The following is a 27,516-nucleotide window of genomic DNA, read 5'->3' as shown; positions in this document are numbered from 1 at the left end:
TTGATATCATTTGAATAAATAATAAAAAGCAATGGACTTATCACACTACCATGGGGTACGCCATTCTCAATAAGTTCATCTGACAATTCTTTACCAAATCAAGTTTTTTGTCTTCTATTAAATAAGTAACTTTGAATCCAATCAGAAACAATCCCTGATATTTCATATTACTTTGATGTTTGAAATAGAATAATTCCATCAATTGTTTGAAATGTTCTTTTAAGGCCGAGAAATGTCGCAACAATGTACTGCTTCCTTTCAACTACAACCTAATAAACGTTGACATTGCCAAAAACCAGGAAGGAAACACATTTTTAGCAAATTTCGGAGCTACATAACCTCATATCAAAAAGGTACAGTTGGGACGATGAAACAATGTGCTTACGTTATCAACTTCAACATCCGATATAAGGTCACAAACTGGCACAAACTAATGGAAACGAAATGATGAAACTACTGCTTCGGAAAGCCTAACCTTTCACTAAAGAATTGCTTTTATTTTGGAAATTCTCTAGAAGTGAAATACCCCATGTTACGATTTTGAGTTAATTTCATAAAACGTGAATTACTACTTTCACACAGGCACGGCTCTTAGAGCGCATTAAGGATTGTCCTTCGTTGATTATTCTGTAAAACGAGTTTTATACGGTCGCTTAAAATTTTTTAATGCGGAACATTAGACAAAGACATTTCCAATTTGAGGTTAAAATTTATAATAACATAAAATTCACTCACCTATTGTGAATTATGAAGTGCCTACAGGTTATTTGTTACGTAGTATAAAATAATTGAAACAGAAATGACTTTTTATTAAACAAAATATAAACTGAGTAAACTGTCAAACGGTCCAGATAAGAGTTATTTCTGATTAAATGCGAACATAACGTGTTTCATCTTCCTTTTTAACTCGTAAAAGAAAAGGATTCTAAATGGAGTATTTTGTTGATGGCTCATGTTCATTCTTTAATCGTTCCAACTGTTGTTTTTTTAGAGCTAAAGCAAATTCAAATCCAAGATAGAGTGGATGTAAACATTGACATGCCCTACGCACGTGATATTGAAAATCCCAAGAATTGGCCAGGGTCGTATTCAGAACCAACATCTTGTTGATCGCAAATGCTATATCATATTCAGGAAAACTTTTTTATAATAACGAGTGAAATGCACAAGTTTTGCAGTTTAACGGGAAAAATGCAGATAATATGTGTAATATAAAAAGATTTTCATTGGATTTTTTACAGCGCACTCAAGCATTATATGAAAAGAGACGTAATTATTTCTTTATTAATAATTTTTATTTTATGTAAAATCAAAAGGAATATTATTCAAAATTATTCAACTGGATGAATTTGTCTCTTCATCAGTAGTGTCATACTCACCAATCTGAATTATCAATGGCTCGATTTGTGCCTCTATTATCTTATCAAGCTTCCACATCTTTGTCTCGACTTCCGATATCACATGCCGAACACACTTCTCCCATTTCTCCGCTGTGATTCTTTTCAAAGCCTCATCAAAAAGTACTTTGAGATCTGCAAATTTGAACATGGTGTTATGCTGAGCTACAAAATTCTTCACATCCGCTCATATTAACTCGATGGGATTGAGCTCGCAGTGGTATGGAGGCAGGCGAAGGACAATTTTGTTTTGGCCTGCTGCCATCTCATCGACTATATATTTTTGGTATTCAAGCTTGCGCTCCTTGACAACTTTTAGTAGCTGTACTCTTAGCATTAAGTCTTCAAAGCTAATATTCTTTGATCGCAGCCAATTTTGGATTTCAACCTTCATTGAAGACGTTGTCGGAATCTTCTCTAACCGTCGCGAATGATAAGGTGCATTGTCCATTACAATCACAGCATTATCCTCCAGATGGGGTAGAACTTTGGAAAACCACTGTTCGAAAGATTCACCGTTCATTTCTTCGTGATAATCTCCAGTTTTCTTCGACTCGAAACACCACAACCCTTCAGCAACAAACCCATTCTCATTGCCGATGTGACAAATAAAATAAGCCGTTTTCCTTTACCTGAAATTACGAAGAGGTATGTAGGTAAATAAAACAAATACAAGCGTTACTTTTTATATATTGAGATTGAGGCAGGTCTTAATATAAATATAAGTTTACCTGATGGATTTGTTAATCCGGTGGATAGTCCATCTAGAAAGGCCCTCCTAGATGAGGTCACAGTTTCATCGACCCATACTTTAGGGGTAGTATGACCAGTATTAACCCATGTTTCATCCATATAATAAATTGTTCTCTGTTGTTCCCTATAATATTCAATTTTGGTCAAATACTCTCTCCTCCATAACACAATTTCCTCTCTATCCAATAATAAACTATTGCGCCCTCGATTTTTCCATACAAAATTCAAATGTTTCAATACTTTATGGAATGTTGACCGCTTAAAACTTGGCAATAAAACATCTTCATTTATTTTGTGAGTACTTTGTCTATCGTAGGTATTTCATTTCTGAAAAAGTACTCATGCACTTTCCTCCTGATTGCATGTTTATCAGCATCATCTATTGATTTTATAATGGTTTGACGATTCTGATTTGTATTCGGTTTGGAAAATGTATGATTTTGTTTATATTCCCGTAAAACATTGTAAATCGAAGCGCAACACAATCCAATTTTATCGGAAACTTTCGATAGTCGATGTTTCAATTTCTTCCATCTCTTTCTTGAACACATTTAAAATCACTTCTTTCATCTCAACACTCAAATGTCTTTTTTTGGATCGTTTCCTGGCTGGACTCAGAGGATAGCTCACAGTGTCATCAGCAGTGTCTGTACATCTTGGAAACAATTTTAAACAATATACTATAACGCACGCCACACAAACACGCAAACGACTGATTACAACCCTGTGCTGGTACAGAACTCGTACCAAGAAGGCGAATTCACCAATGAACGCTACCCTTTCCATCTGACACTGGGCGATCACGTGAACATCACGCTTCGGTTTTGTTTTGTTTTACTCTATCTTGGATTTGGATAGACTTTAGTGAACTAATAATTTATAAAGTAATCACTTCTATAAACACTAAACGCATGATTGCAACTAGTGAAAATAAACAAAAACTTGAGAAAGCAAAAAAAAACGATCTTCTGGACTTTTTCCATAGATCTCTTGACATATTTATTCTATAAGAAAATTGAACAAAAGGTGTTCTTTAACTACTAATATACAATTTCAATACTCATGGAATGCCATTGTGTATTTGTAAAAAGATTTATCAATAAATTGGAAATATACCTATCAAAAACCAGTCGTACCTTCCTATTTTTTCTTCTTCTGTCATTTCATATCGATGGAATGTCGATTTCAAGTATTTTTTGCCGTGTTGTTGATCCAAGAGATAGTTCAAATGGAGCACTAGTTGAGCAGAGGATAAAACAATCGTAGAAAAAGTTTGTGTTTTTCGCTAACGATTCTATGAATTCATCTCCAGAGCACACTTTTATCGAAACTCTGTCTTTGTGTATTTTCTATTGTTTTCAATATTGGACTTACGCATTTCAAGTCCTCAGTATGAATTTGGTGAAGTTCCAAACGGCAGCGAAAAACAGTCCTACATCCTAAGATTTCACAGTTATCCAAACATGTGCAGTCTTGAAGAAGCTAGAAATAACTAACATTCCATGCCTTCAGTGACTTTAGCACCATTTGATTCATTTCTATTGAACGAAGTATTATAGTTTAGGATTATCAAAGTCTATTTTTACATTTCAGAAGACGACGCTCCCTTGAATCTGTCACTCAAAGGCCGATCTCGAACACATAGTATTTGGTCTCCTGGAAGTCTATGCGAGCAGGAAACGAAATCTACGGAAATTCGGACGGATACAAATATAAGAACGATTATCAGTCCCGTCAAAGCAGTCGAGAGTCGGTGGAAATGGGACCATGAAAGGGATATGCTGAACAGGGCATCAATCATAGGACCGTCCGGAGAGAAGCAATTTACGGTAGGAAAAATAATATATACCTATCCAGTGAAATATTCGACTAATCATTTGATTGAAAACTCCCTGTTATTGACTTCCTAAAATCAAAAATTTTTCAGAAGAATAAATTGAATATAAAGGACTTATTACTAATTTGGCCCAGAAACACGAGGTCTATTAAAAAAATAAGGTGAATTTTAATTTTTCTGCAAAAATATTTATTTATACATCAATTTATATTCTGTCCCCTTCAAAGTAGTCCCCCTCAGATATAATAAACTAGTGCCAACGTTTTTCCAATCCTTGAAGCAGTATTGATATGCACTTTTTGGTATGTCTTCGAGCTCCCAGCAGCGATTAGGATTTTATCTCTTCCGAAGTTGGAGCGAACATTAAAAATGTCACTCCATCTAACTTCGCTCCAACTTCGGAAGAGGAATGAAATACTCTGAAAGAATTCCGATTTTCAATTGTGGAATATCATTGACTTTAGGTCGATGATGGTCACTATCTTGCACTGACGAGTGGCTAATAAGCCCGAAACCGGTCTGCAAGTGTGCCCGTTCCATAATTGAAGGTCGACTCTTTCAGTTGTATTGCCAATTGCATATGCAGGACATTTTCTGTGAAGATTCCTGCACTGACGCCTGTCTGATATAATCCAACGCCCTTCGTGGTATTAGCCAGGGGAGTAGTTGTTTTCTGATAGGCGTCAGTCCATTAAACCTACTGTGTAGGTATATAGAGACTGGCTTGAACGTTTGAAGTTCCATTTGCTTTAGATTTGTTTATTGCCAGTCTTCAAGCATAGCCCATTGACTAATAAGAAAGTTTTTATTCCTTATTTAGAGGAATCGGACAAATTACGGATGTGCAGTTGGTTAGTTCCTCGTCCACTAGATGGAGTGACATTTTTGATGTTCGCTCCAACTTCGGAAGAGGAATGAAATACTCTGAAAGAATTCCGATTTTCAATTGTGGAATATCATTGTCTTTAGGTCGATGATGGTCACTATCTTGCACTGATGAGTGGCTAATAAGCCCGAAACCGGTCTGCAAGTGTGCCCGTTCCATAATTGAAGGTCGACTCTTTCAGTTGTATTGCCAATTGCATATGCAGGACATTTTCTGTGAAGATTCCTGCACTGACGCCTGTCTGATATAATCCAACGCCCTTTGTGGTATTAGCCAGGGGAATAGTTGTTTTCTGATAGGCGTCAGTCCATTAAACCTACTGTGTAGGTATATAGAGACTGGCTTGAACGTTTGAAGTTCCATTTGCTTTAGATTTGTTTATTGCCAGTCTTCAAGCATAGCCCATTGACTAATAAGAAAGTTTTTATTCCTTATTTAGAGGAATCGGGCAAATTACGGATGTGCAGTTGGTTAGTTCCTCGTCCACTAGATGGAGTGACATTTTTGATGTTCGCTCCAACTTCGGAAGAGGAATGAAATACTCTGAAAGAATTCCGATTTTCAATTGTGGAATATCATTGACTTTAGGTCGATGATGGTCACTATCTTGCACTGATGAGTGGCTAATAAGCCCGAAACCGGTCTGCAAGTGTGCCCGTTCCATAATTGAAGGTCGACTCTTTCAGTTGTATTGCCAATTGCATATGCAGGACATTTTCTGTGAAGATTCCTGCACTGACGCCTGTCTGATATAATCCAACGCCCTTCGTGGTATTAGCCAGGGGAGTAGTTGTTTTCTGATAGGCGTCAGTCCATTAAACCTACTGTGTAGGTATATAGAGACTGGCTTGAACGTTTGAAGTTCCATTTGCTTTAGATCTATTTTTCACGTTTTTGAACTTGTTGATTGGCCTACTAGGCCACGGTACTCGAAGAACACAGTGATCAAAACCTTGACATTTGATTGAACTCAACGTGCTTTTTTGGTCTTGGTTCCCCTGGACTCTTCCATTGAGACGATTGGACTTGGTTTCGCTGTCATAGCCATATATCCATGATTCGTCACCAATGACCCTTTTAAGCAAAATCCGGATCGTCCGTGACGTCAATCAACAATTCCTGAGTGATACTCATGCGACGTTTTTTTCGTTCAAAATTCACAAATTTTGGAACGAACTTTGCTGCCAGTCGCTCCATGCCCAAAATTTACAAAAAAATCACATGGCATGAGCCCTATATTCGGAAATCGTCAATAACTTCTCCAACAGTGATTCGACGATTCTCCATAACAATTTTCTTCATGTTTTCAACATTTTCATCGTTTGTTGATGTGCTGAGGCGTCCAGACCTTGTGTGAAAATCTTGTACCACTTGTAGATATCTTTCTGGCTCAGAGTTCAATCACCGTATGTCACTGTCAACACCGTCGAGTGTTATTGAGCAGTTGATTCCATTTTTTACACAAAATTTAATGCAAATTCTTTGATTCATTTTTTTCGATAGCAGAAAATCGGCGAACACGAAAAACACTTGTAACTTTTATGCCTCCGACCAACAAACTAAACGTTCTAAAGAGCGGAAGATGTGAACTTATATTCGAGACGAGTGTATCAATATAAAAAAATTAATAAAGGCAAGAGAATTGAAACTTTCTATGTTTTTTACCACTTTTATTTGTAACTAAAGTTACTACAGTTTCGTCCTATAAGGACATTTTCAAACTTATATAGTTATAAGTTACAAATAAGTTACAAAGTGGTGAAAGACATAGAAAGTTTCAATTATCTTTTCTTTATTATGATTTTCTACCACGTAGTAACGACTACATCCATGTATTTATAAAAAAAATTAAAAATCGCCAATCGAATGTATGTAAACCCCCGAAATTTGAATATTCGCTTCATTTTTCCAACAGACCTCATATTTACGATGTTTCAATAAAATTCAGACATGAATTTGAATAACGAGTGATTTTATTCCAAGACTGGAACAAGTTTGTTTGTTGGGATGAATAAAAATGTCTCCAAAAAGATGGTTTCTTTTCCATTTTAGTTTACAAACAGCTAGAGTAGAGTAAATGTTCGCATGTATAAAGAGGAAATGAAGCAACATGATCTTGAAGTTGATAACCCTTATTCTGAAATGAAGATTTTTCTTGGAGAAAGTACCTCATTCACTCTTTTTCAGCCCCTTCAATTCTGATTCATATCTCCAGACCAGGCTTATAATTTATTGTATGAATCTGAACACAGAAAATAGCAGATTCTTACTTACTACGAATGTAAGTTACATGAAACTCGTCGGACATCAGTCTGAATAACCAGATTAAATCGAAGCTCCTATAATTTAATCTATAAAGCATCGCATCCTTTCTATGACTTCATGAGCTTTTCACTCGAGGTTACTGAATCAGATAAACTTCGAATCCTATTTGAAAGTACTGAAATCTGACAAAATACAAATACGTAGTGATTGATGGAAATCCATAGCGTATTCACTAAACACTGCATTGAGAGATTTCCACTGAACAGTTTTACAAAAACACAATACGTGTTTCGCTATACAATACCTTCTTCAGGCGTGTCTATACTCCTTTATCAATTTCGTTCTTCCGTGATTGATTTTTTCCTGAGCGGCACTACTTCTGTTATTTGTCTTCAGTATGGTGAATTTGAGGTTCAAAATTGGCTTTATCCATCAACGTAATCTCCATCAAGAGCCGCTCTAACCTTTCAGTAGAACTTCTTTTGCCTTGAAATAGGCCTTAGTTTCAACAATAACTTCTTCATTCGAGCGAAATTCCTCAACAGTGAGCATTGTTTAAGGTCTGCGAACAGCCAATAGTCACTGGGAAATAAATCTGGCGAATACCTTGGATGTATAAACAATTTGAAGTGCAATTCATGTAGTTTGCCATTGTTTTCATTGATTTGTTACTGCGCATTGTCTTCATGAAGCAGCACTCCCTTTTTATTCAAATGGGGTCGTTTTTCTGCAATGTCGGCCTTCAAACGTCCCAATAACGCTATATAATATTCACTGTTGATGGTATTTTCCTTCTAAAGATAGTCGATGAATATTACACCACGCATATCCCAAAATCTCAAGGCCATAACCTTCCCAGCCGATTCTTGCTTTCGGGCCTTTTGGACGAGGTTCACCAGTTGCTTTCCACTCAAATGAGGATCGTTTTGATTCCGGGGTGAAGTGATGGATCCATGTTTCATGCATTGTCACATATCGATGCAAAATTTCGGTTTGTTATGTTTAAACATGGCCAAAAACTGCTCACAATCATCAAGACGTTCCTGACGTTCCCAAGACTTTGAACAGAGCTTTCTCATAGTCAAATGCTGATGCAATATAAAGTCAACATGTTTATTGATATCTTTACAATAGCAGTTGAGTCACGCAACTTCAATGTTCGATCATTTTAAGACGATTTTGTGGATTTTTTTGTTTGCTGGCGCTACTGCCACATTTGGACGTCCACTGCGTTCTGCATAATCGGTGTCTCTACGACCAAGTTTGAAGTCAGCAAACCAACGTTTAATTGTTGTTTCTGATGGAACGGAGTCCTTATATCACTTTTCAAGCCATTGCTTCGCTTGAACGGTATTTTATCCCATCATGAAGCAGTGTAAAATTAAAACACGAAATTGTTTTCGATCCATCATTTTGAAAATAACAAAAGTAGTGTCACTTTTTGCACCATAACTCACAAACTCATGAGTAGAATATCATGAAATTTCAACAGCTTTCTTTTGGAGGTTAGTACTAACTGAAAAATCGGTGAATGCAACAAGGCTAGCTCCATCTATGTGTTAGACCTGAGACTTTTCAGCCCATGTAGTAAGTATATTTTTGATTCACTACTTGAAAAATCAAATGTTTTGTGTTATTAAAGCACATAGTATAATTAGTTTGTAATATCAAATGGCTGGAAAACCTGTAGGGGTTTTTTCAATAATAAACGTATTGAAAACACGTTTTTCACCATAAGGTAGCTTCTTCGCGCGTGTCTATATTAGTATAGAGTATAAACTACAAACACGCGACATACATTTTTTAAACGACATTTTTATACAGGACTCAATATTTTCTACTGATTTTTTGGGTTTATAACCTTCCTCTATCTGAAAATCCTACAAACTGAATTGAAAAAACTAAATATTGATACTTATTTCTTTTGACTTGTGTCAAAAAAATTAGAAATATCACAGTTTGAAGCGAAATTTTCATAGTGGATACAGGTTTTGGAAACGAAAGAATTGTTTTCCGAAACGTTCATCACTCAAGAAAGATAAGTGTCAATATTTGATTTTTTCAACTGATTTTGATTTTCAATTCTGTAGGCGAAATTTATAAATATGACAAGTTACTGACTAATTGGACTTTCCAGTAGTTTATATTACGCTGTAACTTTTCGGGTATGCCCTTTACTAGACGTCAGCAGATTCTCTATTGATTTATATTTTATTTTTTTCAGATTTTGGTAGGTTATAAATCAGAATAAAATACACATATGTTTCGCTACACAACAGTTTCTTCAAGCGTGTCTATACTCTGTACTCTATACTAGTATAAACACGCCTGAAGAAGCTACTGTATAGCGAAACATGTGTTGCGTTTTTGTAAAACTGTTTAGCGAAAATCTCACAATAAAGTGTTTCTTGAATACGTAGCGATTGATCCTACATTTTGCCTGGTAAAACAGTATTTGCAGTATCTATCAATAATCCGTACAAAATTGAGCAATATGAAGTAGGTAATGTCGATTTTACTTTTTTTCCTTTTTCTCTCCTCTTTCATTTTTTTTCACTGTATCGCTCATTTTCTACGAGTTACCTTCAGTTAAACTGATTTTTCCATTAATTTCCATTTTTTTTAATTTTAATTCATCCATGACTGCACCAATTGAAGTCATTTATTTTTTTTGTGAGAGGTGCTAATCAATTGTTTTTTTCATGGATAGCAAACGTATTATTATCAAGATTATTAATTTTGAGCTGCCACTATTATAGGAAAAAAAGCGAATTTTACGAATATGATGCCATATTCCAGTAGCGCCATCCGATGGCCATTTGTAAAAAAAAAAGCAACCCTCGTGAATTTCTCTCAAGAAATCACCGCTACTACGAATGCGAGTTCGGTCCCCGCTCTGGGTTGTGTAACTTGTATGATACGGTTTGAACAAGTGTGTTATATATACCTACGCGTTCAATAAGTACCTATCGCAGAACCCGTGCTAGGAATCTCCTGGACGATAACAGCTTGATTTGCAATTCTCACCGACTTTTGTTATAAGTATGGTCATGGACGAATCCTATTCAGATACATATAACAGCGATTAGCCTAATTTAGGCTAACAGAGAGAAAACATTTTTTTCATAAAATTTCATTTTTCTATTCAATATAGTTGCCTTCGAGGACGATACAACGATTATAGCTATCATACAATTTTTCGATTCCATTTTTATAGTACGATTCGTCTTTAGCTTCAAAATAGGCCTCAGTTTCGACGTTTACTTACTTCTTCATGGGCGCTGAATTTCTTCCCAGCGAACATTCTCTTGGGGTCTGAGAACAGAGAAAAGTCGCTGAGGGCTAAATCTGGACAATACGGTGGATGCGGAAGCAATTTCAAGCCCAATTCGTGCAAACTTGCCAGTGTTTTCATTGATTAGTGACACGATGCACTGTCTTGATGAAACATCACTATCTTTTTCTTCAAATAGTGCATACTCAAATATTCATGCACTATATGTTCAGCACATTCTTTTGATATCTTCAAAGCCTCAGCTATCTCGATGAACTTCACTTTGCGGTCATCCATAATTATTTTGTGGACTTCTTCAATGTTTTCGTCGGTAACAGCCTTTTTATCGCGTTAACTTTGTGCAACGTGTTCGGTGTTCATTTCATCTTTGAATTTATCAAACCACCTCGCCAAAAAGCAATCCATTATTAATACACGAAATTCCATTCCTTCATTTCCATTTTCAAAGTAACAAAAGTTGCTCTACTCAAAATGATCTATCCCACAAACTAATAATCCGACAGCTGTGAAATTTGTGCACGTGACTTTTGAAGGTTAGGAGCAATCGAAAAACATTTTTCAATACTAGTAGCGCCATCTGTGTGTGAGCTCACGAATTTTTCGCCCACCTAATAGTCGGGACTATTAAAGAATACATATGCGTCATCAAAACAATGCGTGATAAAACACATATTTGACTAAACGAAGACTGAATCGTTTTCATTTAATCAGAAGGAGCTCTTATTTGGATAACTTGCTCTCAGTACGTCAAAGAGAGATAGCTGAACAAAGATGAGTATTTGGCAATTCCGTTGATCAACATTATTGACCTAATATCGTAACATGGAGCTTTCACTATTGGTAAATTTCAAAAATGAAAGCAACTGTTCATTAAAAGGTTAGATTGATCAAAGCAATAGCCACATAAATTTGCTTTCATCAGTTTGTGGAGTTACGTCGTATTCACGAACTACTGAACCTCAGAAAATACTTGTAATAATATCTCTAAGGAAAAGCATAACAGATATGAATCCGATTCACGTGAAAGTTTTTTTTTCCTTTCAATCTGAATCATTAACATTCATTAAATAATTATTAATTTTGATAAAGACAATGGGTCGATTTTAGAGCGTTGATATCGTGACAAAATTGGTAGTGGTTTCCACTTCGACAGCGAAGAAAACAAATAGGTTTTCAGTAATTGTGGAACAATTAAATCGACGACAAGAATCGCATCATTTCCTTGAATAATTTGTTAGATGCAATTAAAAACTCCTTGTCCCGTTAGAATTTTCTCACGAGATGTTCCTAATTCACCGTCTCTTTTTATTTCAGTCTATAATTACACCTGAAAAAGAAAAATAATTATTTTCATCAATACTTCACGATGTGAAATTGAATGGTTATTATATAAATATGGATCTAGAGTGATTGCTTTCATTTAGATTTTTTTATTCGTGTTTGAAACATTCGTCTCGTTTGGAAATATAAGCATAAAATCGATCACAATATTGTTAGTAATTATATAGATAGTCGGACGATGTAACTTCCCACTCCCTCATCAATACTGTTTTATTTACTTTTCATATTATGCGGCCTCAATCATTCATCGGAATTGTACTGAAGCCTGGCTATTTATTGTTAGTAATAAAAAATCCTGTGTAATGACGTGATTCGGGGTAAGTAACTACTGGGAACTGAATTGGTAGTTTCACAAACCCTTTCCGAGTCGTTATATTTCGGTATATACTTTTCCAAGTGATACAGTCGGTCGTTGGAATAATCATAAGTCTGGTTAAGCACATTACGAAGTAGAGAAAAATGTATTGAATTGTTTTATTGACGTAATTGTGAAATTTTTCTCAGTGTATACGCAGGCTACTGTAGTAGTCTACTAGATCCAATTGCATTTTACGACAATATTTCCACTGTCTAATTTTGCCATTGACAAAACTTTCTCTGGATTCAATGAATTTGAAAGTAATTATGATAATCTCCATCATATTTCACTCCAATTAATATTAATTAATAATTAATTGATGTTGAAAGTAAAAACAATTTTGTAGTCGAATCGAGGAAATATTTTCCACAAAAAGAGCTCCGGAGTCTTCAGGTGTCACAGTACTGGCTAAACAAATTGTGTGTCGTGCTTTTATGGTACTTCTAATCCTAATGATTTTTACATAATTCGAAAAAAAATACTTTAATATGACAGTATACAACACCGTTTTTCGTGTTTCGTTGTTCAATACTATCTTCAGGGGTCAAAGTACTTATTACTTCCTGACGAATTTCTACCTGATGGATTCATTTTCTTTCTACGAACAAATCATTGAACTGGATAATAATGAATACAAGTTTTACCTGAAACATTTTTCCCATTTCCCATAATAATAATAATAATAATAATAATAATACGGTGTTGCCCTACGCTCCGGGGGATATTGAATCCGTTGTGGGGAACGAGAAGTGCCGAATTTATTGGAACTATTCGTTCCCCACCCTCAGGCTCATACAAGCTAATAAGCCTGATGTAGTCCTTCTCGACCACCAGACCAAAATGATATTTGTCGTGGAGTTTTCAGCTCCTGGCGAGACGAATATCGTCAGAAAAGAGGAGGAAAAACGGATAAAATATCGAGATTTTCTCTTCGAACTCCGCAGACTCTATCCAGATCACTCTGTCAAGATGGTCGTTCTGATTATTGGAGTCCTTGGTGGAATGATGTCTTCTCTACTCTCGAATCTCAAAATCATACCGGCTTGCCGCACTAAGGCAGAAATCTTAGCCGCACAGATGCAGAAGGCTGTCATTCTTGGCTCACTGCGTTTGCTCAGGGCACATGATTCTCGGACCCAATGATCACTTACCCCACGGTGTGGGGAGTGGTCATTGGTTGATTATGCTGGCGCGCACTCCCGAATGTATCGGGGCTTCGGGGGATAGGGCCTGACCAGCGCACAGTACGGTGGAAAAAAAAAATAATAATAATAATAATAATAATACGTCTTTATTCACCATAAAAATACAAATGGAATAGACAAAAATAAAATAAAACAGAATACAGGAACAATAACAAAAACAAAGAAAAAAAACTTCCAGTATATGGTGAATAGGCGGTGTATCAGCCAAGACTGTTTTTCAACTCAACCTGGGAGAAACTATAGATAAATAATATGAACACAAGTCGAGTTAACAATATCAAAAAATTTTAGTTATTGCTTTACTTTAGAAATTTCATTTTAGAAATGCCAAGGTCGGGAACGGGCAAGAGGCTAATGAGATAAATAATTATTCAGTTTTTTTTAAAGTTTACGATGGTGTATGATCGAAATTCGTAGGGTAGTTGATTAAAATATTTGGGTGCATTATACGAGAAGCAGCGGGTGAAGATGGAAGATTTGTGTTTGAGGATGACTAGAATTGAACTGTTCCTTGTAGTAAAGCTGTTAATCGTAGATAATGTTTTAAGCTTCTTCAGTAAGTAATCAGGTTACAATTTTCCCATTGCAAACTGAATTCAGTATAGGGAAATAATTCAAATGGTTTGCTACTTCTTTTCTCTTTTATTCTTTTTGACAGAGTTCATCCGGTTTGGCCAATATAAAACTTTGGAATAATGTATACAGCGTGACTCACGGTCGATGGTAGGTTAGACGTTTCTGGAAAAGGCAAAGCATGATTTTTCTGAAAATTTCACCTCTCACATTTTCCTACCTGTTCTATCGATCTAAAATATTTTCAGCATTGCGGCCTTGCCACTTCTATCAAAAAGTCCTAGCAATTATATTTTTTAAATGGAACACCCCGTATATTAATACATTTTTGGAATTGCTCTAGTATTTTAAAACTTTTTTGTTAATAATGTCCTATACCTATCTCTATCTGTTTTAGAGATAAAAAAATAAATTGTGCTAAATATGGTCCAAAACATAGCCTTAATTGAAATTAAGTACATCAGTACTCTCAATTCATGCATAAAAGTAGTCGAAAGTTCATTTTTTCAAATGCAACCCCCTGTATATTACTCCATAAATTGCTTCAAGATGATATAATTGTCCTTATATAACAGCATATGTAACTGATCACACTTGCACCATAACAGTTCTCTTTTATTCCATAGTTTTAACATAGACAAACAAACACACCTTTTCAAATTGAATCACATGACACATGTCATTGTCAATTGTTTGTTGTCTCTGTCTTTGTTCTTCAACCACATGGCTTTTACCGGTAATCCATAATTTTTAAACAAATTACGATTGTTAGTTAATTAATGCATTAATTAGTAATCACACGTTGAAAGGTAAGACCTCGTTAATCCTCAGCTTCTCAACTTATGAGAGTTGTCGTTCTTATGGGGGCGACAGCTGATTAACGGAAAAACAAGATTTCAAACAGATTATCAGTGAGAAGTCAGCATCTTTTAATGTAGAGACTTGTTTCATTGTACTGACATGTTTCAATTGTTTGATGTAACATTCTTTTCGACACGGCCATCCTCACTAACAGTAAGTAGAGCCCTTTTATATTACTTTCATATTGTATTACCAGCATACAAATGTTGAGGAATGGGTAGACGTTGCTGACTAGTTAGGAATGGAACTAGTCAATAGTGGGGCTTTTCAGCAATTGAATGAGTACTCTTTAAAGTTTTTCCAAGCTTTCGGAAATTTAATACATTGTTTCCATCATCAGGAATGCTACAAAATTGTGCGTTTAAATAATATCAAGATATAAATGGATGTTTAGACTTGCAATTTTGTTGAGGATGTTTATTTATTTAAATGCGATTATTATTATAATATTTACACATACAGTGATAAAAATTAGTGAGTAAGTGAAAAATTATAAGTAATATTAGTAAAATTATTAGTAATTTTATATTTCTGATTTTTTGTTTTAATTATTATTATGTGCACTTATGTGAACCATTTCTAGAAAAAGCCTTTTGAATTTATTATTTTCAACTGTTGAAATTTTAGTATTCTGATATCCATAACATGATCTGAAGAGATAACATGTTCAGCTAGTCCACAGGAACGTTTGTTTAGTCTGCAGTCACTTTTATGTGAAGTGATTCTTCCAGATAGATTACGACTGATCTCACCAATGTAAATTGAATTACAAGAAGAACATGGAGTATTATATATAACATTAGATTTTTCTTTATTGCTGAGAGGGGTGTCGATTTCAGAATACAGAGTTGAAATTGTTTTATAAATCTTGGTAGAAATTCTAATACTTTTTATGTCACGAATTATATTAAGTAATTTAGGGGTTGAATTTGGAATAAATCTTATAAAATAATTATATATAATTTGATTATTCTCATTAGAAGAAGGATTATCTGTTTCGGAAATTTCATACCTAATAGTACGTGAGGTTAGGGTAGATAAATTTGGATAACTTGAATTAAGATTGAATTTGGGTCAGTTCAATTAATATTTATTGAAAATTTTAGGACGATATGAATTTTCTATTAGAATTCTTTTTGAAAATTGTAAATCATTTTTAACAAAATCCGGATGGGACAATCTGGTGACTCTCTTTAAGAGATAAAATTAAGTTGGTTTTCATCCTTGAAGGTTGCTGTGAAAAATAACTAATGAACCTATTGCTACATATAGATTTTCTGTGCCACGTAGTATCAAGAATGTTGCCTTCAAACTTGATGACTTCCCAACTAGCAATTTCGTATTTTATAATAGTTGCGGAAACGTTTCGGAGAAACAAATTATAAAACTACATTTTTCCCAGAAATGTTTTAAATGTATTTATAAAACTGTTATAAATATGAAATTGGCACCGTTTTATAAAACATTAAAGTTATTATCGAAATTTTGTAAGGCCTTTTACAAACACTACAAAACAGTTTTATAAACATTTTGGCAGTTACTATAAAATTTGTCTAACCCTGTTAAAAAGTAGTTTTGAAAAGATTTCCCTTACTGCTCTTCTGCAACATATTCAAGCGATACTTATAAAATAATCAGAAGACAGTTTTATAAGAGTTTTTTAGTAGTTCCAAGTAAGCTTTATGAAATATAATACAGCCAAAAACGATAACAATGAAGTAGAAAAGTGTTAAAAATGTTTTTTGAAGACGCAAGAAGTAATTTTGTATTGGACACCAGGAAAATATAATTGATATGTCACCAACTGAAAACTAAGAAATAGAAAGGTTGAAGCCATCTTAAAATTTCACTTTTGCACTCATAAAACTGTTGAAGACATTGTTTGTGTTTCGAAGATTGATATTTTTACTGCAAATGAAATTTTATTGACAAATATTTAACCTATTATTAGCAAAATTTAAGCGCGCCTCTCATTTATAAATGTTTTCGGTAAAATTATTAATTATACAAAAATTCACTCTGTATTCATTTTCTAGTCACAAATTTAATTCACTTCATTCTAAATAATATGATGTTATGATATTTATGTACTTTTCAGCTGTAAATATTTTCAACTCATCTAATTTCAGTATCCCGGATCGCTATCATTTAAAATGGCGTCGTTCTATAAAATAAATTGGTATCAGATAAATATTATCTGTCGGGATGTTTTGGCTAAAAAGTTTCTTTCATCGATTATAAAGGCTAAACGACGGGTTTTAACCATTATAATAACCTTTTCCTGTTTTTCGCAAAAAAATTGCAGCACTAGGTTAGGTGGGATAGTTTAAAGTGTTTTTTTAGTATTTCCAATATACAGGGCGACTCAAAGCTTCCAGAAAGATTTTTTACGGAACACCAAGTCATTTCTTCGTCTATTTGAAGCTCCTCGAACTAAATCTAAAACTATAATATACCCCCCAATAAATGTTCAAAATGGCCGCCATTGAGTTATTATTCTTTTTTATTTATATATTTGGGATATATATATATATATATATATATATATATATATATATATATATATATATATATATATATATATACACATATATATGCATATCATAGTGTCTAAAATTAAGGATGAATTAAAACTATTGAATTTACTTATGGGGTACTTATACTCAATAAAAATCAAATATTCATAAGTTGCTAAAGAACTGATTTCCACCACGATATCGATGGTGTCCCACTTGAATAACTAAACAAAAATATTTTTACTAAACATAACTAAAATTTTGAAGAATATTTCAAAGCTGTGACTAGGAATCGATGTCAGCTGGATGTTCGTAAATGCTGCATTTTATTCTTGGTGGCAGCAAATATATATTAGCAAAAGCAATTTGATTTTATAAGTTATATACTATGGAATCATAGTATAAAATAGTTGGAAAATTATCATTGAAGTAACAATATGGTTATGAAAATAAAATAGTATCTGAAAGCATTCCAATAAAATAATTTCATTAAAGCTACAAGAAACAGTTATAAAATAAGCTTGAAATAGTTTTATAACTATCATAAAAATTTCGCAGAAAAGTGTTATAAAACTGCTACATAACAATTTACTTCTATAGGAAAATAAGTGTTATAAGTTAGTTGCAACAACGTTTCTGTGATAATTTCCGTTTATTTCATAAACGTTTCTATACTAAATTTATAAAACACTTATATTGCCAACAACTGTTTTGTGTTCACCGATCATCTAATATAATCAATTAGCATTTTGAAAGTAATTATAAAATACTAATTGAATAAAACTGTTGCCACACCATGGAATTATAAAACAACTTTGCTGGTTGGGTTTCATGTCAAGAAAAGGTAAAAAATCATTAACTTCTTTTTCACAAGTAAATTGAAGATGTGGATTGAAAGACCTGAAAAAGTCAAGAGTGTTTTCGATCAGATCTGAAGGGAGTGCTAAGAATATATCATCAACATATCGTTTAAGGAGGGGGATATTATATTCAATTTTATTTAAAATTTCAGTCAGAAGGTCATCTAGTACAAAATTGCAAAGAATTGGAGATAAAGTAGAACCCATAGGTGTACCAAAAATTTGTTTATAATATTGATTGTTAAATTTAAATATATTTGATACTAACTTTGGTGAGTTTTTGTAACATATCTATTACTGTATAATATTCGCATGATCTTTATTTTATAGATATTCTTGATAAAGGAAAAAATATATTTCCGAAAGCTTGAATAACAAAAAAATAGTGTTTCCATAGCCCGCAGATATTGACTGAAATACCCAACTCAAAAATAGTTTATAGTTATATAATAACCAGTCAACTAAATTTGACCTTTCAATATATGTATATATATATATAAAGAAAAAGACGATGTGTTTTATGGACCTATTTATAGAAGCTACTATTAGTATCGATCTGTGCAGCGGTTTTGACAATCACTATATCTACACAAAGTGAATCAAGTCCGAATGAAAATAGATATACAAATCCCTACTGTCTTTCCCTAAGAAGCATTTCGAAACCATAAATAATGAACGTAAAGTTGAAGTAAACTTCGAAAAGACCAAAGTTTACGATATTAAATCTACATCACTCTAAATCATAGTCAGAGACCAGTAATGATCGAGCCATTTCTTGGACTAATGTCTCAATAAATAATGCACATGAATTTAATCGGAAAATGGTACTCATTAAATCTAAGCATATATTTCTTCGCATTTAACATTCTCTATATTTCATAAACTTTGATGTCTCAAACTACTTAGTATTGATTACGATTGTCTTTACCTACAAGAATCAATTATGTCCACTGTAATTACCGTCCTCTGCATTATCCATAAATAAAAGAAAAAAGTATGTTTCTGCATTTGTGTTCATGCTCGTTTCAGTTAATATTGAATTGACAGTCTTTGACTGAAGCTTGATATATTTCATTGATTTGAGCAGGATTTGCTGTGACGGTAGTACAACAGCGTAAGTAATCATGAGATAAACGTTTTTTAATGTGCATTTCAGTTCATTCGAACTGAAAAATTTATTGAATCGTTAATAGTTCTTCGTTATATGAAACCATAGAAAAGAATAACTTTTGTTTCATAAATTTATTTTTACGGTTTTAAGCTTCAACGATAGCATTTGGTAAGGTTTGGGTTTATAACAAAGGGATTTTTGCTTCTTCTGTTTTAAAAAAAAATCTGTTTTAAAATCTTATAAAAGCATACAATAGAGAAAATTGGCGATTAATATAAATATAAGGAAAGGTTTGCCAAAACGAGTCTTATTATTGATATTGATGATTCACCTAAGTTTTTGGAAAACTTGTCTGCGAAACATCAATATCGAATACTTTCCTTTGAAGATGGTCGAAATATATTGAGTTACTCGGGCAAAAACTTTTTAGTGCCTATGTTTGTAAATAGTATTTACAATGTCGATATTAACTTTTCCTAAAAAGTAGTGAATAATATTCTTAGTATACTACAAAAAAGACACATTGAATATAAAATCTCTAAACGTGTACATAATGTAAAACTTATAAAACGTAAAAATTCAAATGTGTAAACGTATAAAAATATGATTGTTACAATATAAAATACAAATTCGACTTGAATTAGAAGTATTGAAATGATGAAGGGATGATAAATTTATATGAAAACTGAGACATTAATTCAGTAGAATTTGTTTAGAAAAATGTTATATTTTCATTTTTGAACCATTTGATCACTGAAATTTTGAAAAACTTAAACACATATTCCGTTTTTATACGATCTGAAGCAAGATTGAATAATTTGGGGCCAATGTATGTAATTGATCTTTGTCCAATAGCTTTGTTCATTTTCGCTATATCTAGGTTACTCGCTTTGAGTCGGGTTTCACATCCATGTTGATGATTTTTGAACTCATTTCTATTGTGAGATATAAATAATAATATCTATTCAAAATAAAGATATTTCAAACTCATCAGATCGCAATAATGGAATAATTGTGCCGATGGGAATCGAAAATTTAAATTTTAGATAATTTTGAGAAATCGTTTCTGTAGTACCATAAGTGGTTGTACAGTTGTACTATAGACCCCACACCATCCTAGATTTCCATACATTAAGAGTGACTGAACCAACGAAAAATATGTACTGCGCAAATCATTGATACTCAGTATATTTTTTAGCGTTAGAAAAACATACAAAAGGGCTCTGAATCTTTCACAAAGATATTCTATGTTTTTCCAATTGAGATTATGGTCTATGTGTATTCCAAGATATTTTACTGAACTGGTTTTCTCCAAAGTTATGTTCTTATTTCTACTAGTTACATGAATATTGATGCTTTGCGCATTAGGAAAGCCATGACTGTTACTACAAAATGAAATGTTTTATCAATATTTATTGTCAGTAAACTATCATCAAGCCAATTTACTATAGTGTCAATATCGTTTCTTGTACGAGAAACTTGTGCGAGCTAAGGACTAACGAGATCTTACCTTTTAACGTGTGATTCCTAACACGGTTGCAGAATCATTCCAGCTTCAACGAGATAAATTCTCTCAAGAAAAATATCTGGTCAAGGCGGGAATCGAGCCCACGGTCTTCCGATCGTGGCCAATTCCAATTGAACCAATTGTCCAATTGGTCAATTGGTTGCGTTCAGCCTATTAACAAAAAGGGCAAGAGAAATCTTCCAAATAACTATAGACCAGTCGCTTTGCTATCGGTGATATCAAAAATCATGGAGAAACTCGTAAACATCTTGAGCGATCATCAATATGGCTTTCGGAAACAAAGATCAACAGGCGACCGTCTATCGTATGTAACCCATATTTGGAATAACGCAATCATTTCTGTGTATGACTCTTCAGCTCCCTGAAAGAACGTTCCCTGCAAGTGGCTGTCGATGGATATCTCTCGAATACTTTCACCATAACCGCTGGTGTTCCCCAGGGATCCATATTGTCTTCGCTACTTTTGTATAGGCTCCGCTCTCAGAGCGCCTTGAGGATTTTTCTGTAGTGCTTGTGTTTTGTCCTAAAAAAATATATCATTATTATTTTTTCCTTAAACCTGTCAAGGCCTTCTTGAATTAGCAGAAAATCATCCAAATTGGAGACTGCATGGAATATTAGAGACGGTATGGCATTCCAATCCAAAATTATTATATATGAAAGACTGTTATATAGTGAAGATATATAGGATAGAGAAAATAACTTTTACCTTTTACCATGATTTTTTATGTGTTCCAACCGGTTTATGTTTATTGAACCATTCTCGAATAAACTGACTCAAAACTGCATCAGTTCACTTAAGAATAGTTTAATAAATCGAAATCGGTCGTAACAAACAAAAAACTTTGTAGAAATTAAACGAAAGTTATTTTATCTATCCTATATGTAATATGAATTTTACAAAATAAATAGTTCATAAGTCGAACAAATATAGCAAAGATATTATTTCCAAACATGGAACAAATATCTTCAATGGTATATCACCGATATATCAAAGAGGTTACTTACAGCGCCATCTGCCCGCGAATAGATCAAGCAATAATCCCGATCATTCTGTCAAATACAGATCCCGAGCTTGAGAGTTACAAACAAACAAACATCCATACATACATACATACAGGTGAAGCTGATAAAAACGTATTGATAATTAAAAAATTGATTTCAATCATCTAAGTGAAATATTCGAATTGAAGGGGTTATATTTTGTTTATATGAAAGTAGCTGTTTCAGAAGGACTTTCTTCCAGTTTGTGTATGAAAGTTACTTCTTTGCATGATCTACACATTCATGTATATAGAGTTACTTATTTTCAAATTGATTACTTCCATCCTTTCTTTTGAAAGATTCCCACATTTTTTTGTATCAACTTAGTTTTCCTGAAATATATTCCTTCCTTTTATTAACAAATAGGAATTTTCAATGTTTCAAGAATTCAAAAACAAATCTAACCACTTCTTACTATTTTCTCTCTATAATAGGGGAGCCCAAGCGGGGATTTACTAAAGCGCGGCAGTTTAATATACAGGGGGATACCTTGTACCCGGTTAAGTACCTAAACCAAATATGAGCCCCATATATAAGGCCGCCTGTGGGAGACAAAGGATCAGATTACTAAAAAAAAAATTAATCATCAGAAATTCTCGAGCGCGTCAGATTAAGGTAGGGTGAGTTAATTACCTGCTGAAAAGTGTATATTCCAGTAATCTGACAATATGAGAGTGACGTAAAGAAACGGAAGGGCAGTAAAGTTGTAAGAAAATAATATCATTTCGACATTCTAGAGCGTAGCTAACTTTTTTTTCATTTTGAAGGAAATAATTCAAAGATAACGAAAAATATATAAGCTGACGATTTCCTCAAGCCGAAATAACAAAAATTCGTCGATGAAGTTTAATGCGTGCAGCTGTGTGATATCTATATTTCCCTTTCCGAGTTTCTATTCCTCTATTCTCTATTCACTTTTTCTATATCTGTTTCTCTCTCACTCCGTCCCCACTCTGAATTCTGTTGCCATGCCGCCATCACAGCTGATCACAGAGACTCGTTCGTGATGAAGATGATTATTAATTAATCAATTAATTGATGGATGTAGCCGTCACTACGTGGTAGGAAATCATAATGAAGAAAAGAGAAATTAAACTTTCTATATTTTTACCACTTCAATTTGTAACTAACGTTAACGCAGTTTCGTCCTACAAGGACATTTTCAAACTCATACAATATATAAGCACGTTTTGAAACTTATACAATATATAAGTTTGAAAATGTCTTTATTTATAAGACGAAACTTCAGTAACGTCAGTTACAAATGAAAGTGGTTAAAAACATAGAAAGTTTCATTTCTCTTTCGTGCATCAATTATTTAATTGATAATGAAAAATACAAATTTTTTGAGCATTTTATTAAAATTATTTTCTTATAAATACAAGCATTCTACTTAAAAAACATACACTTATTTATTTGCATGCTATTTCCTGAGCTTTTCAATTAATTGAGCTCAATGAATTTAAAAAAAAATTCAAAAATATTGTTTTTGTCAGATTAGGTGAATCCCTCTAGATAATCGTCAGATTATGAGACAGCACGTCTAAAACATAAAGATGAACCATATATATCCTAATCTGAAGCGCTTGAGTATTTCAAAAGGGCGAATTTTTTTTGCTTTGCACAGTATCATAATGACCACGAGTTTGCGTCAGATCGAAATCGTCAGATTATTGAATGAGAGCTTTTTTTGTTGCACTTAACACTCCGCTAGAAAATCTGACGCGCTCGATTAATGTTTTTCTTTTAACTTTTAACCATTACGTACAACCACCCACATGATGCAAACGATCAGATTAACATACGATCATTATTAAAAATACGTAGGACATTGATGCTATTAATATCTGACGCGCTCGAGTATGTCCATGCAACAGTATTTTTTTACATATTTAAAAATCTATAGTCGCTTCCCCCACCGATGAAAAAGTATATATTATATAACATTTTTTCTTCTTATCATCTAAGCTTTGCAACCTAATATGTCTCAATGATGCTCGAGTACATCCCCATTTTGCATCGTGGGCTCCCCTGCTACTATTCAATTTCTATCATATTTCAAAAAACATAAAATTGCATTATAAAACAAAATTGGCAATCCTGGTTAGGATGAAAGTTGGCATCACGGTTGGCAAGCACAGAAAGTGTTTTCAAATGTCATGTCATTCCTGTCATTATGCGTCCTCAAATTCAAAAATCAATTATTCATAAATATAATAATAGTTTTATCCTTTTCTGACTCTTCATGAAAATTTTAATTATTGGACTCTTGTTACATTTAAACTACTTATGTATGTACACATAATTTCAATATTTTTCTCATTCTTCACGATTTTTTATAAAATAATGACGTCTCAACCTCAAAAACATTGTAAGTACCTTTTTCAGCTCTGTTCACATGATATTTTCGTCTCGATGAAAAATGGTTTTGCATGCATATTATTGTTTCAGTGTCAGCAGTGCGGAAAATCTTTCAAACGTTCCTCCACCCTCTCCACCCACCTACTCATTCATTCGGATACGAGGCCTTACCCCTGTCAGTATTGTGGAAAAAGGTTTCATCAGAAATCTGACATGAAGAAACACACCTATATTCATACCGGTAAGTCTTTTCAAGTTCTCCCCATAATCATCGTCGAATAAATTACCAACTACGCCAACAAAGTTTAAATTTCATCGAATTATTGATGGATTCTATCTGAACGAGTTATTTAGAACTCAAATATTCAACATGTAAATGCTGAAACGACCTTAAGTGTTCTGAATAATGAATAATGTAATGTAATCTTACATATATTGTGAAGTTTTGGGATATACGTGTTTCAGGTGAATGATATATCATTAGTTGGTATGAAAGACTTAGGAAATTGTTCGTTATAAGAAATACTTCCCGAAGAATTACCTTGAACGATCGAAATTGTTCTAATACTTGGGGTTAAAACAGAACTCAATTGCAATGATTCACCTCAAATGAAGAACATAACCTCCCTCAATGAATGATTTGTTATATATCTCTTTTTCACATTGTTCACCATCGCTATTGGAATCACTACACTGGAAAAAGTCTGCGTTGTTATCACACTCGTTATTACTATTAGTACTTCATCATTACTTATCATTACTTATCATCACTTATCCTATCTGTATTGCTCTGTTTGTTACCTAAAGGATCAATAAATAGATATTCATATTCAGATATTCATATTTGTTCAAGGACGCCACATTTTGAACAGATAACAAAAATTTTAAGTATTAATTATAACTGCACCAATATCGAATTTCAACACTCAAATCGCGATCAGTTCCTGAACTGAACACTGACGAAACAACAGCGATACTCATTCCTACATTCTATTCGTCACAGTAACATGACTTCAAATTCAATGTTATAACTATTCAGCCAATCATGACACTTGGTTAGTAAAAATTATCCAATACGAACCGCCAATTCTTCAGTCCACGTGGACTAGTTAGCTGTGGCATTCTATGTATTGGTTTGTTTGGCCTTTGAGATGCAGATAGCTTTAACTATTCACAATACAGGTTACTTCGACTTTACCATGTAATGTCTCAGATGAAGCATAAATCTTAACAGTAAAGACCTTTTCTATAGAAATGTACTCCTGAATATTTATTTTTTCAACACCAGATTGACTTTTGACGACTCAACCTCCAGTTCTCAATTCATCATCATCAAGACGGGCAACGATAGATGAAAACCGAACAATAAAAACTGTTACTTTCAATAAATAAGATTTTATTGACAGTAACAAATGAATGCATGAATAATAGTATTCTAAAATTTCACGCCTACTGAAATCTTCATTGAATAATTCAGTAAAGAGTTTCTCATCAAAAGAAAGGAATATTTATCACTTCCAAAAGTCGATTAGCATATAATGTCGTCAAATATCATCCAAATCAATTTATGACATTCTGTAAGTTGAAATATTGATGAATTATATTTTACTGAAATCACTTGAACTGAAAATTCTTTACAAGAACCCCATTATCGAATGCTAGCAATATCCATGATTCAGTCGGTGTACAATTTGGATGGTTGGGTTTCCGTGATTGGTACATTCTACTTTTTTATTATACCATTATGTGGAACTGTTGTTTGAGCCCTATGGCCGAACGATGGTTATTCTCTACGTATCGTCCAACTCATCTTAGGAATCGCACGTTAAAAAGTAAGACCTCGTCAATACTCAGCTCATCACAAGTTTATATTTCTGAGGGTTACCATTTGTAAGGGGTGACAGCTGACAGCTGACAGCAGAAAGAACACACTTCAATAGATTTCAACAGATGGTTTCAGCTAGTTGCTTTAGTTCACTTTTCGTACTTTTTTCTAATAATTCGTATTTTTATCAGCCTAGAGCAAAATGTTCACCTGATGTTGCAAGAATGGAAAGGAGCATTCACATTTTCATCGCATCAGTTTATAACTAAAATAATGATCTTTGATAAAATTATGTCAAACAAAACTATGTTCACAAGTATGAATTTCACTTAACCCAAAGACAAGACAAAACAAAAATACGGCCTCAGCTTTAAAAGTGATCGACTACGTAAAATAAAATCAACGCAACCTCAACCGTTCTTCATCACGCGTGTTGCATCGGTATATGAGGTCTGTTGAAAAAATTAAGGGTGCATTTTAATTTTTCTCAAAAAATATTTATTTATTCATCAATCTCTAATCTGGCCCATTCAAAAGTCCTCCTCAGATGTAATACACTTGTGCCAGCGTTTTTTCCAATCCTCTGAGCAGTTCTAATATGCACTTTTTGGTATGCCTGTGAGCTCTACCGGCGATTCGGTGTCTATCTCCTTAATCGTCGCAAAACACCGCCATTTCATGGGTCTTCTCAATCTTGGGAACAAGAAAAAGTCGCAGGGGACAAGTCTGGTTAATACGGTGGCTAAGGCATGATTACGGTGTTGTTTTTGGCCAAAATGAGCCAACTGATATCTCGACATTCCAAGCAACTTCTCTAAAAGGGATCACCGATTCATTACAATCTTCATCACTTTCTCAAAATTTCCATTGTTTGTATATTGTAATGGGTGTTCGGGGAGGGCGTTGTCATTTACATTTTCTCGACCTTCTGTGAAAATATTGAACCACTTGTAGATATCTTTTCAACTCAGAGTACAATCACTGTATGTCACTGTCAACATTTCAAGTGTTGTTGAGCCCTTAATTCTATTTTCTAGACAAAATTTGATGCAAACACGCCAAAACACTTCTAACTTTTATGCTAAAAAGCTGAAATTGTGAACAAATGTTCGAGACGAGTGTACCAACATACAAAAATGAAAAATCGCTAATCGAAAGTACGTAGCGCGCGACATTTGAATATTCACCTCATTTTTTAACAGACCCCGTGTGAGACCGCTTGAATTTATTTCGTTGCGTAATATTTCTAATTTACTGTATTGCGTAAAGGGCAATTATAACCTGCATAAAATTATTAAAGTAGCTAGCATATTTAGTTTGATAAAGATCAATATCGGGTCGTCTAAATAGCTTTCTACTTACCACATTATAAAAGAAGAACAATACGTTGTGAATTTGTTATATCTCAAAGATATAAGTCAACTTTTTTCATGAAACCTTCCTGCTTTGCATGGGTAATACTTCCGCCCTGACTTCGCACGGTAAACATCGTTATATTTC

At 33.7% G+C, this 27,516-nt stretch overlaps 1 protein-coding gene and 1 long non-coding RNA gene across 2 annotated transcripts in view; one reads left to right on the top strand and one right to left on the bottom strand.

Annotated features, from left to right (window-relative positions):
• sens (senseless) overlaps positions 1–27,516 on the top strand; it is a 79,935-nt gene that overhangs the window by 24,905 nt on the left and 27,514 nt on the right. The window contains exons 4-5 of the mRNA XM_074180266.1: positions 3,744–3,979; positions 24,282–24,432. Of these exons, the coding sequence (XP_074036367.1) occupies positions 3,744–3,979; positions 24,282–24,432 (387 nt within the window). The remainder of the gene's footprint in view (positions 1–3,743; positions 3,980–24,281; positions 24,433–27,516) is intronic.
• Positions 10,201–24,912, bottom strand: LOC141484826 (uncharacterized). Its single transcript, XR_012466825.1, has 3 exons — positions 24,733–24,912; positions 20,769–21,309; positions 10,201–11,760 (listed from the first exon to the last, which is right to left on the bottom strand). It is a non-coding gene; the product is annotated as an uncharacterized lncRNA (long non-coding RNA).

Source organism: Leptinotarsa decemlineata, unplaced genomic scaffold (genome assembly GCF_025532065.1).
Source record: "Leptinotarsa decemlineata unplaced genomic scaffold, Ldec_3_MD MMD2_tig00026294_RagTag_RagTag, whole genome shotgun sequence".
Taxonomy (NCBI): Eukaryota; Metazoa; Arthropoda; class Insecta; order Coleoptera; family Chrysomelidae; genus Leptinotarsa; species Leptinotarsa decemlineata.
This window is presented reverse-complemented; position numbering and strand designations above follow the sequence as displayed.